Consider the following 14,922-nt stretch of genomic DNA (forward strand, 5'->3'; position numbering starts at 1 on the left):
GAGCACTCACTCCCTATCGTGAATGAGCAACGTAAGAATAAGTTCAGAATCATCTCCCCTTGAAGTTGAGAAAAATATGAAATTACGCTTACAAGATGAAGCAGATTTTTTAAAACCTACACAATTCTGTTCCATTAATGAAAACTGCACATGGATGCCAGTAATAAAAAGGTAACCAATGTAAATAAAATGAACTATGAAATATTTGGGGGTTACAACACAAAATCATAAATAATGGTTATTTGGGGGTTATAACACAACATCATAAAAAAATGGTTATTTGGGGGTTATAACACGAAATTATAGATAATGGTTATACCAGTATCTTTTTCTATTTTGTTTAAAATAATCGGCCAATATATTAATAATTACAGTAGAAAAAAATCGTTCCACGTAACTTCATTGAGTGCCTTTTACACTGAAATTCCCGACGCCCTTTGATGCTTTGCATCAATACTTATCTTGTTGGTACATAACGAACGTTAATGTTAACCGTCTCAGGGAAACCGGGATTACCGGAAATGCATGTGCATTTTAGAAAAGACTTACTTGCAACGAAAACTTCCTATAAGTCGGAAAGTGTCGTACTTGATTAGCCTGCTCGACCTGACAGTCTTCTATGGGCCAATACTTTACGTACACGCGCATGCATTTAAAGGTGCTTCTTCACAGATTTTGGCATGTATTGAACTTTATCATTAAATGGTTTATATTGATAAAAGTAAACATTGGAACTTAACAGCTCAAGTAAAAAACTAGAATAAAATGAAAGAAAGAAACAAAATAACCCTCAACTGGGCTCGAACCACTGATCTCTGGAATAAAAGTCTTAGACCACTCGGCCATCCGTGCTCATACAATGAGAGATGTATTTTATACTATTTTATACGTGAAAAGGCCCAATTAACGCGGTTTGCCCAGAGCGCGACGCAATGTACACAATCGGATGATTCGAATTTCACTGACGATTGCATTGTTGTACCCGGTCAGCATTCGTAATCTATCATAGGAACATGTCTGCTGATCATTGAACTCACATGTATTGTGGATATTAAGATGAATGTTTTTTGTGGTGCAAATTCGAAAATGGTCACTGTATTCTTACACCAACTAACATCAATTTGAGGCGCGCTATGTGGGAAACCGGTCGTAATGCTTAGAACGATACTACGTACATTGGGAAAACCGGTCGTAATGCTTAGAACGACACTACGTACATTGGGAAACCGGTCATAATGCTTAGAACGACACTACGTACATTAGGAAACCGGTCGTAATGCTAAGAACGACACTACTTACATTGGGAAACCGGTCGTAATGCTTAGAACGACACTACGTAGAACATTTAAGACCGTTTACCCAGAGCATGGAGATCTCCGGATATTATTTGAAATAAATAACATAACAGCGATATGCACATTTGATTATTGAGCAATATTCTTATAATTACATCTTAAGTTAGAATGTTTACTACCATGCTATTACATGTATATGGTTTATTCCCTATTAATTTTGACCGGAAACACAAGATCTCATTTATTGCATAGACAGCTATTGTCCGATACGAAAACGAAACCCGATTTATAGTATTAAGGTATTACATATGTTATTGATAAACGACCATATGTTTCGTTGTTACACACATCATAGATTTTGTTATGATGTGGTATCCGCGTAAAAGCATCTTGTATTGTGAATATGTAATTCTTTAGGATACATAATGCTTACTGCAATACGTAAATGCAATATAATTGAGCCTCGCTCTGAGAAAACTGGGGTTAATGCACGTGCAGTCCGCACAGGCTAATCAGGTAGGAAACGTAGCTTTTTATTGTAATTTTAAAAGGAGGTCTCTTATAAGCGAAAATTCAGTTTGGATGCAAATTGTCGTACCTGATCTTCGATGAAAAATTACGCACGAGCATGAAGCTCCTTCTTCTCAGAGCGCGGATGATATTCTTGTCCTATACAATAGTCACAGACCTTATTCTTGTCCTATACAATAGTCACAGACCTTATTCTTGTCCTATACAATAGTCACAGACCTTATTCTTGTCCTATACAATAGTCACAGACCTTATTTAGGATATTCATGTTATTAAAGGGATCTTTTCACGCTTTGGTAAATTGACAAAATTGAAAAAAATTGTTTCAGATTCGTAAGTTTTCGTTTTAGTTATGATATTTGTGAGGAAACAGTAATACTGAACATTAACCATGCTCTAATATAGCCATTATATGCATTTTTTGACGATTTTAAAACCTAAAAATTATAAAGCGTTGCAACGCGAAACGATTGAATAATTTGGAGAGTTCTGTTTTTGTCGTTAAATTTTGTGAAACTACGAAGATTGCTTATATAAGGTATAAAATACGTCACAAATGTTTACTCGGCGGAATAGCTCAGTAGGCTAAAGCGTTTTTACTTCAGGACTCTGGCAGGACTCCAGGGGTCACTGGTTCGAAACCTGCTCCGGGCAATGACTTTTCCTTTTTTTAAATTTTTTCTTAATTTTTTACTGGAGCTTTTACGATCCAATGTTTACATTTATCAATATAAAGCATTTAATGAATAAGTTAAAAAAATGCCAAAATCTGTGAAAAGGCCCCTTTAAATCATGTTTTACTCTTATTAAGTAAATATGGAAAATAGCTTCATGACTCCATAAACTACAACTAGGAACTCACTTCGAACAATTTCTTGGTTTAGCAAGAAATTATATAAATTCATTGAAGATGTCTTATCTTATAATTTTTTATAGGCGTTTGATTTATATGTACTCCGTACCGTATTGACACATTTTTTTTATTTTGACCAATCATTTATTAAAATGTTATCTAAGAAGGACCATGAACTTATTATGAGTTTTGTGGTGAACATTTGAAACTTTCGCAATACTAACATAAATCAACAATAGCTAACTTGATTGATTCCCAAAGTTGAGCAATATTACTGCTATGTTCATGTTTTCCCATGGGGCCGTCCTGTTGACAGTTTGTGTGAAGAGGTCACGTGATGTTTAATTAGTGCCAACTCACGAATAGAAATGCAATCAACTAGACAATGGCACATCCGTAACACGATTTTGTTTCGATTGTAAAGAGATCAATCGATTTAGAAGATAAACAAATCAATTCTCTTTTATATTGTCAATAGTGTCAAATGTGCTATGGAAATATTTTGACAAAGGTATCTCAAATGTAAATCTTGGATAATTATGTATTGCATCACATGTTTGATGAAATGTACAGTTGCGTACGAAATAATGTGCATGCGTAGCATTATGCCTGTCATGATAACTAATATATAAACCGAAATTTAAAATTGAATTGTCCATTTATTGAATCTGTTCAGCATTTGGCATACGGTTTCAAACAGTTGCTGGTCATTAATAGCTTGCATTGAAGTGACCGTGATAGAATGAGCACCGGTCTGGGAATATTGGCTGAATGCTTGTACGTAAATGAGTCGCGTTCTGAGAAAACTGGGCATAATGCATGTGCGTAAAGTGTCGTCCCAGATTAGCCTATGCAGTCCGCATAGGCTAATCAGGGACGACACTTTCCGCTTAAACAAGATTTTTGGTAAGAAGCGACTTTCCCTTTGAACGAAAAATACCATAAAAGCGGAAAGTGTCGTCCCTGATTAGCCTGTGCGGACTGCACAGGTTAATATGGGACGACACTTTACGCACATGCATTAAGCCCAATTTTCTCAGAACAAGACACAAACTGTCGAAACGGATATGACTGTGTAGTCTTGAAAGGATTATCAGGGACACTATTTAAAACTGAGTCTCTGCTATGAAGAGACCTTCGCTAAACGAATTATTTCATAAAAGCGGTTAGTGTCGTCCCTGATTAGCCTGTGCGAACTGTTCAGGCAAATCATGGACGCCACTTAACGCCTTTGTATTAAGCCCAGTTTTCCCATTCCGAGACTCAAATTTTTTTAGTCTAAGCTCTTACCGCTATGCTATGTTTTGGCCAATAGTTCTTTTGTTAAGTGGTTTTTATGCGTACTATAGCATACTTTTGGCTGTAAAGCATGTTCGGTATAAATTTATACAATATGAAATAAGCCTCGCTCAGGGAAAAAAAGTTTCTTCACGCATGCGCGCAACATGTCATCCGTTATGGGCCTGTTAAGTTTGCAGCGACGACACTCTCCGCCTAAACTGGCTTTATGCTAAGGAGAGACTTCCTTTAAACGAAAACTTCCATAAAAAGCGGAAAGTGTCGTCCCTGATTAGCCTGTGCCGACGGGGATTTGTCGTGAATGTGTCAGCCAGTATTCGATAATCGTAAATAATGCATGACTGTAAATGACTGTAAATGATTGTATACATATTTTGCGTCTTTTATTAGGAATAAAACGGTCAACAATTGCCGCCTGATCAGATGTTTCACGTGATATTCTTCCAAGTGAAATAGGACACATGGGTGCCTTTAATGCCATTCCTAATTTGCTATGATCATATCAAATGAATGTGAAAAACAACTAGTCGTTAATGGATCTAGGGACCTGTTCTATGAGACTTGCAGTCTATGGGACGGTAATTAGCTTTGGAAGCAATTGGTTTTGGTCATTATGTCCATGTGCTACATTGTTCTGTGGTTTGAAATGGAACCTCGTTCGTGGAAACTGCGCTTAATGTATGTACATGTACATTAAACGACACATATAATTTATGCGTACAAGTCAACTTATATTAGCCTGTAAGGAGTGCACATAATATTTTGGGACGACACTTTACGCTCACGAATAAAGCCTTGTTCTACTTGAATGCTCAGGGCTTTTATGAGTACATACTTACAGCTCAGAACCGGAGGGCCAATAGCTTGAAGTTGGATTATTGCAACTAGAATTAATTCCAGTTTCCCAGAAGGATGCTCTACTACAGACTTATTATGCTGCATTTGAACCGTGCTCTGTGAAAAGGGGGTTTGATGCATGTGCGTTAAGTGTCGTCACAGATAAGCATGTGCAGACCGCACAGGCTAATTAGGGACGACACTTTCCGCTTTTTTGATATTTTCTGTTTAAAGAAAGTCTCTTCTTAGAAAAATCCAGTTTAGGCGGAAAGTGTCGTCCATGATTAGCATGTGCGGCCTACAAAGACCAATCTTGGATGACACTTTACTGTGCGGCCTACAAAGACCAATCTGGGATGACACTTAACTGTGCGGCCTACAAAGACCAATCTTGGATGACACTTTACTGTGCGGCCTACAAAGACCAATCTGGGATGACACTTTACTGTGCGGCCTACAAAGACCAATCTGGGATGACACTTTACTGTGCGGCCTACAAAGACCAATCTGGGTCGACACTTAACTGTGCGGCCTACAAAGACCAATCTGGGATGACACTTTACTGTGCGGCCTACAAAGACCAAACTGGGATGACACTTTACTGCGCGGCCTACAAAGACCAAACTGGGATGACACTTTACTGCGCGGCCTACAAAGAACAATCTGGGACGACACTTTACTGTGCGGCCTACAAAGACCAATCTGGGATGACACTTTACTGTGCAGCTTACAAAGACCAATCTTGGACGACCCTTTCCTTCCGGCCTACAAAGACCAATCTGGGATGACACTTTACTGTGCGGCCTACAAAGACCAATCTGGGATGACACTTTACTGTGCGGCCTACAAAGACCAATCTGGGATGACACTTTACTATGCAGCCTACAAAGACCAATCTGGGATGACACTTTACTGTGAGGCCTACAAAGACTAATCTGGGACGATACTTTACTGTGCGGCCTACAAAGACCAATCTGGACGACCCTTTACTGTGCGGCCTACAAAGACCAATCAGGGACGACAATTTACTGTGCGGCCTACAAAGACCAATCTGGGATGACAGTTTACTGTGGGGCCTACAAAGACCAATCTGGGATGACACTTTACTGTGCGGCCTACAAAGACCAATCTGGGACGACACTTTACTGTGCGGCCTACAAAGACCAATCAGGGACGACACTTTACTGTGCGGCCTACAAAGACCAATCTGGGATGACACTTTACTGTGCGGCCTACAAAGACCAATCTGGGACGACACTTTACTGTGCGGCCTACAAAGACCAATCTGTGATGACAATTTACTGTGCGGCCTACAAAGACCAATCTGGGACGACACTTTACTGTGCGGCCTACAAAGACCAATCTGGGACGACACTTTACTATGCGGCATACAGAAACCAATCTGGGATGACACTTTACTGTGCGGTCTACAAAGACCAATTTAGGGACGACACTTAACTGTGCGGCCTACAAAGACCAATCTGGGATGACACTTGACTGTGCGGCCTACAAAGACCAATCTGGGATGACACTTTACTGTGCGGCCTACAAAGACCAATCTGGGACGACACTTTACTGTGCGGTCTACACAGACCAATCTGGGATGACACTTTACTGTGCGGCCTACAAAGACCAATCTGGGACGACACTTTACTGTGCGGCCTACACAGACCAATCTGGGACGACACTTTACTGTGCGGCCTACACAGACCAATCTGGGAATACACAGGCCAATCTGGGATGACACTTTACGCACATGCATTAAACTCCCTTTTCACAGAGCACGGCCCATTTTGTATTTTGTTCAATGGTTGTTATTATATAAGATTTAGGTCGAATTTATCGGGTTATGGGTATTACATAATTCAAGTTTACATGTTACTTCATGCATGTACATATCGCAGTTCTCAATCATTAAATAATTATCTCTCGTGCGATTATGAATCTGAATGAAAGATCATACGGAAGGATGCCTTTTTAGAGATAATAAAATGCCATGAATCGTGTTATTAGGACGTATTAATTCGCAAATCTAGAAGCTTTGATGCTTCGTATCACCAGTCTCTGCCGCCGTGAGTCGATTGGGCAAGTAGTTAATTACTATCGGTTTTACAGCTATTGCATGCGTTTCTAGTTAGTATAGTGTTTTTAGCATTCCTTCATGAATGGATCAAACTCAACTGTCTGCAGCATTCTATCAAAGTAACAACATAAAGTCTGTCGTTTTATGTTTACGTACTTTAATGACGAGGATACCGTGTTATGTATAGTACTTTTGAATTTCTGAGGATATTGAGGTATGCAGAATCGCGCCTATGTAAGTAGTCCGTTTAGTGTGTTGTTGTTGTTTTTCACTCGATATGATATTTGAAGCATCAATAGTTCATTCATATTATTCGTGTTCATATATTTAAAATAATATTTTGAACTGAAAGTATCGAACGAAATCATATAACGAGTATATACGATTTTTTGTATGTGTGAAATTGTAATATATTGATAAAATATGTTTCAATAACACAAAATAGGCAAAAAAAAAATACATTGAATACGAATTTCATAAAATGCAGCAAAGACAAATTAGCGCCCCGAGCCGATTACGATGAACATATTTTCCTACAATTACCGAATCATTCGTCTTTTTATTAGGACCAGAGTTAGTGTTCGTGTGTCGTATGAATATATATCGTTGCAGGAATTTAAAATGAACCGTTAAACAAAGTTTAAATTCACATCGTACATGCTGGCGAATTTGACTGGACAGCCGTTTTCGATTTCAGAATTAAATATCTGGCTTATTTTACATTTTTCGTCACATGTTCTTCTGAACTTTTATTTTATTATATATATATATATATATATATATATATATATATATATATATATATATATATATATATATATATATATATATATATATATATATATATATATATATATATATATATATATATATATATATATATATATATATATATATATACGCTTTTTACACATTTTAAATAAATTCATTAATATTCGACAAAATCGTATATACTAGCTTGAATTAAACATCCCGTCACATCAGTGGAAACTCAATGCTACAATCTTTACACCATAATAAAAACAATTTGAATAGACTTATGATCATTTTCTGATGTATCGTTTCGGTTTATAATCTCTTGTTTAATTTCATTGTTTTCTTATATAGTTCAATGCAAGATGAGCTTTTTGTCTCGTTTATATATTACCTTGTATTGGAATCTATAAAAAAAATCGCCCTTTAAAGGGGCCTTTCACGTTTTCGTAAATTCACAAAATAAAAAAAAAGTTTCACATTCGCAAATGTTCGCTGTAGTTATGTTATTTGTGAGAAAACAGCAATACTGAACATTGACCATGCTCTAAAGTATTAATTATATGCATCTTTTGACGATTTAAAAAACCTGAACGTTATAATGCGTTGTAGCGAAAAAAGATTCAAAATTTGGAGAGTTCTGTTGTTGTCGTTACATTTTGTGATACTACGAGGAGGGTCAGTGGTTCGAGCGCCGTTGAGGGTTACTTTTTGTCTTTCTTTATTTGTATTCTTGTATTTTACTGGAGCTTTTTAGATCCAATGTTTAAATTTTTCAATCTTAAGCCATTAATAATAAACTTCAGTATCTGCCAAAATCTGTGAAAAGGTCTGTTTAAACTATCTTTCCGGTAATGTAGTTGGTTTTAACAAGAGTCAGATGGCTGGTAATACTAAAGGACGAGATTAATTAGTACAAATGCATGCATAAACATTATAAGTATAGTTATGGTATTGAAATTTACCAACGGTGTGTATACAGCATACGGTTAAAATACGAACAAATGCAACGAGGTTCGAGAAAGTTAAAATGCTATCATCAAACGATCACGCATTGTGTGTTGAATCCTCATATTTACATGCTTTATAACAAAATAATCAACGTAAACCAAAACGATGCAATCAATCGTTTACAAGACAGGGAAACTGATTATTGTTGTACACTGTCACTGGCTGTATATTTTGCAATTCAGTGACTCAATGAAAATATTATATATTTGAGCAGCTTCATGTGCTATATGTGGTCAGCGGAGCTCAAGACCAGCCTGCACATCTGCACAGTCTGGTCAGGCGCTGCTACCATTGCACAGTCGCGCAGTCTGGTCAGGCGCTGCTGACATTGCACAGTCGCGCAGTCTGGTCAGGCGGTGCTACGATTGCACAGTCATGCAGTCTGGTCAGGCGCCGCTACCATTGCACAGTCGTGCAGTCTGGTCAGGCGCTGTTACCATTGCACAGTCGCGCAGTCTGGTTAGGCGCTGCTACCATTGCACAGTCATGCAGTCTGGTCAGGCGCTGCTACCATTGCACAGTCGCGCAGTCTGGTCAGGCGGTGCTACCATTGCAAAGTCGCGAGGTCTTGTCAGGCGCCGCTACCATTGCACAGTCGCGCAGTCTGGTCAGGCGGTGCTAACATTGCACAGTCGCGCAGTCTGGTCAGGCGCTGCTACCATTGCACAGTCATGCAGTCTGGTCAGGCGCCGCTACCATTGCACAGTCGTGCAGTCTAGTCAGGCGCTGTTACCATTGCACAGTCGCGCAGTCTGGTCAGGCGCTGCTACCATTGCACAGTCATGTAGTCTGGTCAGGCGCTGCTACCATTGCACAGTCGCGCAGTCTGGTCAGGCGCTGCTAACATTGCACATCTGCACAGTCTGGTCAGGCGCTGCTACCATTTCACAGTCGCGCAGTCTGGTCAGGCGTTGCTACCATTGCACAGTCGCGCCGTCTGGTCAGGCGGTGCTACCATTGCACAGTCATGCAGTCTGGTCAGGCGCCGCTACCATTGCACAGTCGTGCAGTCTGGTCAGGCGCTGTTACCATTGCACAGTCGCGCAGTCTGGTTAGGCGCTGCTACCATTGCACAGTCATGCAGTCTGGTCAGGCCCTGCTACCATTGCACAGTCGCGCAGTCTGGTCAGGCGGTGCTACCATTGCACAGTCGCGAGGTCTGGTCAGGCACCGCTACCATTGCACAGTCGCGCAGTCTGGTCAGGCGCTGCTACCATTGCACAGTCGCGCAGTCTGGTCAAGCGCTGCTACCATTGCACAGTCATGCAGTCTGGTCAGGCGCCGCTACCATTGCACAGTCGTGTAGTCTAGTCAGGCGCTGTTACCATTGCACAGTCGCGCAGTCTGGTCAGGCGCTGCTACCATTGCACAGTCATGTAGTCTGGTCAGGCGCTGCTACCATTGCACAGTCGCGCAGTCTGGTCAGGCGTTGCTACCATTGCACAGTCGCGCAGTCTGGTCAGGCGGTGCTACCATTGCACAGTCATGCAGTCTGGTCAGGCGCCGCTACCATTGCACAGTCGTGCAGTCTGGTCAGGCGCTGTTACCATTGCACAGTCGCGCAGTCTGGTTAGGCGCTGCTACCATTGCACAGTCATGCAGTCTGGTCAGGCGCTGCTACCATTGCACAGTCGCGCAGTCTGGTCAGGCGGTGCTACCATTGCACAGTCGCGCAGTCTGGTCAGGCGGTGCTACCATTGCACAGTCGCGCAGTCTGGTCAGGCGGGGCTGCCATTGCACAGTCATGCAGTCTGGTCAGGCGCCGCTACCATTGCACAGTCGTGCAGTCTGGTCAGGCGCTGTTACCATTGCACAGTCGCGCAGTCTGGTCAGGTGCTGCTACCATTGCACAGTCATGCAGTCTGGTCAGGCGCTGCTACCATTGCACAGTCATGCAGTCTGGTCAGGCGCTGCTACCATTGCACAGTCGTGCAGTCTGGTCAAGCGCTGATACCATTGATCAGTCGCACAGTTTGGTCAGGCGCTGCAACCATTGCACAATCATTCAGTCTGGTCAGGCGCTGCTATCATTGAACAGTCGTGCAGTCTGGCCAGGCGCTGCTACCATTGCACAGTCGCGCAGTCTGTTCAGGCACTGCTACCATTGCACAGTCGCTCAGTCTGGTCAGGCGCTGCTACCATTGCACAGTCGCGCAGTCTGGTCAAGCGGTGCTACCATTGCACAGTCGCTGTCTGGTCAGGCGCTGTTACCATTGATCAGTCGCACAGTCTGGGCAGCCGCTGCTACCATTGCACAGTCGCTCAATCTGGTCAGGCACTGCTACCATTCCTCAGTCGCGCAGTCTGGTCAGCCGCTGCTACCATTGCACAGTCGCGCAGTCTGGTCATCCGCTTCTACCATTGCACAGTCGCGTTACTGGTCAGGCGCTGCTACCATTGCACAGTCGTGCAGTCTGGTCAGGCGCTGCTACCATTGCACAGTCCCGCAGTCTGGTTAGGCGCTGCTACCATTTCTCAGTCGCGCAGTCTGTTCAGGTGCTGCTACCATTGCACAGTCGCGCAGTCTGGCCAGGCGCTGCTACCATATCCGCCAGTAATTTACGCAAGGTTATGTGGTCTCAATTATGAACAGCGCAACTCTTACCAAACTGTGCGAATGCGCCAGCTGGTCTGGAGCTTCGGTTTCTGCATATTTCATAAGGCCTATTTTCGCACGATGAGGGTTGGGTGTGTTTTTATTTAAACAACTACATTATATTTTAACATATCATTTTCTTCTTGTATTTGCTACATTTATTATTATTTCCTTCGAGGAAAAAGGACACATCACCGTTATAATCTTTATTTTAAACTATTGTTTGAAAAAATGAGAATTATTTTTATTATAACGAGCAACCCTTGTTTATTTATATCGTGTTCATTTTGAACATAACTACAACAGAGACGTATTCAATTAATACCTGTCGGTGCTGCTTTTAAGCTAACATTATTCGCAGCAGGAAAACATTGCATTTCTGACCGTCATAAGCTAGTTCACCCGATAACCACGTAACTATATTGCGTCTTAAGTAATCATTTCTTGCGTTCTTTCACAAGAAACAATTATTGCGACGCATGACAAGAAAACAATTTCCCTTAATTTCAGACGGAACAATCCTCCGAAGCGTATCTCTCATCACAGGGAGGCTTATGAAGAATCCGATCCGGAGACAGCCCTGGCACGCTGAGGGGATTACAGAAATCCTGATGGAGATATTGACAGCCAACTAGCTTAATTCCGTTTTATTGCCATGCACATTGATTTAAACGTTTCCGTTCGGAACGATAGGCAAATCTCGGATTGTATTTATATGCAGCGCAAAACTATCGATGATGTCGTCTGTATTGGCGATCATGTCGAGAAGTTAAATATTAAACTTTGATCGGGTAGTGATTCTCTGTGTGGATACTTGAGATAAATCACATACCAACATGGAGTTTGATAACGCACCACATGATCCCAGTGGGATCATACTGGGATCCGATCCCAGTCCATTGCCCGTGGAGGAGAAGATATCATTTTGGAAATTATTTAAAAAGCATAAAATGTCGGTTCTGGTAGACTGCTTGGTGTTTGGTATTTTCGGCATGGGCGTGGCTTTCCTGGGACCCACTTTGTTTGACCTCGGGTGTCAAACGAACTCTGACCTTAAGCAGATGAACTGGGTGTTCTTTGTGCAGCTTCTGATGACGATGATAGGCTCCATATCAGCAGGATATCTCACAGAAAGGTAGGCTCGATATCAGCAGGATATCTAACAGAAAGGTAGGCTCGATACCAGCAGGATATCTAACAGAAAGGTAGGCTCCATATCAGCAGGATATCCCACAGAAAGGTAGGTTCCATATCAGCAGGATATCTCACAGAAAATTAGGCTCCATATCAGCAGGATATCTCACAGAAAGGTAGGCTCCATATCAACAGGATATCTCACAGAAAGGTAGGTTCCATATCAGCAGTATATCTCACCGAAAGGTAGGCTCCATATCAGCAGGATATCTCACAGAAAGGTAGGCTCCATATCAACAAGATATCTCACAGAAAGGTAGGCTCCATATCAACAGGCTATCTCACAGAAAGGTATGTGGGTTGTTTTCAAGCTCAAGCTAATCAGGGTTGACGATTTATGCTTACTATGGTATTTCATTTAGAAAAGATCTTATTGAAACGAACAAGTAAATAAAAGCGGAAAGTGTCGCCTTTGATTAGCCTTGACAGATGGCAAAAGCGAGTCTTGGATCAAGATACCTTAAACCCAGATCTCCCCGAACTCGGCTCAATTATATTGGCACTCATTTTAAATCTTTACAAACAGTGCTTTAATCCTAAAATTTAATCATGCAGAATGCATTTTAAGCGCAAATGTGCGGGATTAGATTACGTAAGAATTTTCCACATATTATGATTGTTTTCAATTTATGTTATTTTTGATATTATAAAAAGTTATGGATGTGCTTTGTTATGATATTGGTGTTAAAATGTTTATACAACAAAAATTTGCCATACTTGGAATAAAGTGTACTTAAGCTGCTAAGATCACACTTTGAGCCATCTTATCGAGGCAAATATATAAGGTGTGTGATTGCTACGTCTGTAGCAAGCATACGTAGATGTTTACTTTAATATGTCGAAATGAAATTAATGTTCTTTCGTGTTTTCATGTTCCCGTGACGTATTTTTTTAAATATAATTTTAAGCACATATGATAGGGCCGAAACGTATTTATTGATTATAAAACAGACGTTTGACATTGTGTAAACGTACATGTCCAATAATAACGATAATTAACTGTCCATCTTTAAATATTTACGAACTTATGATCAGCTTTGTATTTTAAAACATTCAATAGTCTAATATGACATATATATGTTAGCACATCATTTTGCTGATGCGTGTACTAATTACAAAAAAAGACATCTTCTAAGCTGTGATCTAGACTCTGTCTCCCAGACAGAATAACACACATGCAACCTCGTTGAATGCTCAGCACATTGAGAGAGGCATGTGTTTGGAAGGATAGTATCCGGATTATGCAAAAAGTGGGCTTAGTGCATGCGCTTAAATCCACACAAGCAATTCAGAGATTCGCAGCTTTTACGAATGTTTATGCCCCCGGTAGGGTGGCCATATAGCAGTTGAACCGTCCGTCCGAAATCTGTAACATTGCCCATAACTTTTGCAATATTTAAGATAGAAACTTGATATTTGGCATGCATGTGTATCACAGGGAGCTGCATTTGGATTGGTGAAAAGTCAAGGACGTCCTTCAAGGTCAAATGTCAAACATATGGCTTTAAAGCGGCGCAATAGTGTTCTGACAAGCACATCTCTTGATTTCTGATGTTTTGTTTACAGCACTGGCTTATCTGAGACGACACTACGCAAATGCATTAAGAACAGTTTTACCATAACTAAGCTCCTATTAACGAAGATGAAGAATACGTTTTCTATCCGCTTTAGGAACATGGAACAATAGTAATTAACACATTTAAGAATATCAAAGTAAAAATCCCTTTTGAGTTCTATAGATGACAGTTATACGATAAAACAATGTCACTAGGTCAATGTTTAATTAATTTTAACGAAAATGTTTCCCGTCTGTGTAACAACCATGTGCAACTTAAAAAAAGTCCCTTCTTATTGCATATTTAAATGTCGTTGTATAAACGTTTCCCAGAATTATAAATAATGTTATAAAAAAACTTCATATGCAGCGAGACAGCCTTGGAAGGTTCTTCATCTAATGTTTTGGAACGCACACAGGTTATAGCCTTAACAATATGTCGATGCTAAGAGTCGCGTCGTGCGAAAATGGGTCTTATGTCATATGTAGCCAGTGTAGCTCCAGACCAGCGCAGAGCTACACTGTCCGCTGATTAGACCACCAAACTGTCGCAGAGCTACACTGTACGCTGATTAGACCACCAAACTGTCGCAGAGCTACACTGTACGCTGATTAGACCACCAAACTGTCGCAGAGCTACACTGTCCGCTGATTAGACCACCAAACTGTCGCAGAGCTACACTGTCCGCTGATTAGACCACCAAACTGTCGCAGAGCTACACTGTACGCTGATTAGACCACCAAACTGTCGCAGAGCTACACTGTCCGCTGATTAGACCACCAAACTGTCGCAGAGCTACACTGTCCGCTGATTAGACCACCAAACTGTCGCAGAGCTACACTGTCCGCTGATTAGACCACCAAACTGTCGCAGAGCTACACTGTCCGCTGATTAGACCACCAAACTGTCGCAGA

The 14,922-nt window shown here is 41.1% G+C and overlaps 1 protein-coding gene across 2 annotated transcripts in view; it reads left to right on the forward strand.

Moving 5' to 3' along the window:
• The window catches only part of LOC127868723 (major facilitator superfamily domain-containing protein 4A-like), a 73,998-nt gene that overhangs the window by 30,878 nt on the left and 28,198 nt on the right, over positions 1-14,922 (forward strand). For both annotated transcript variants that reach the window (XM_052410743.1, XM_052410732.1), the window contains exon 2: positions 11,769-12,393. In XM_052410743.1, coding sequence (XP_052266703.1) covers positions 12,095-12,393 — 299 coding nt within the window. In that variant the 5' untranslated portion in view covers positions 11,769-12,094. The remainder of the gene's footprint in view (positions 1-11,768; positions 12,394-14,922) is intronic.

Source organism: Dreissena polymorpha, chromosome 1 (assembly GCF_020536995.1).
Source record: "Dreissena polymorpha isolate Duluth1 chromosome 1, UMN_Dpol_1.0, whole genome shotgun sequence".
Classification (NCBI taxonomy): Eukaryota; Metazoa; Mollusca; class Bivalvia; order Myida; family Dreissenidae; genus Dreissena; species Dreissena polymorpha.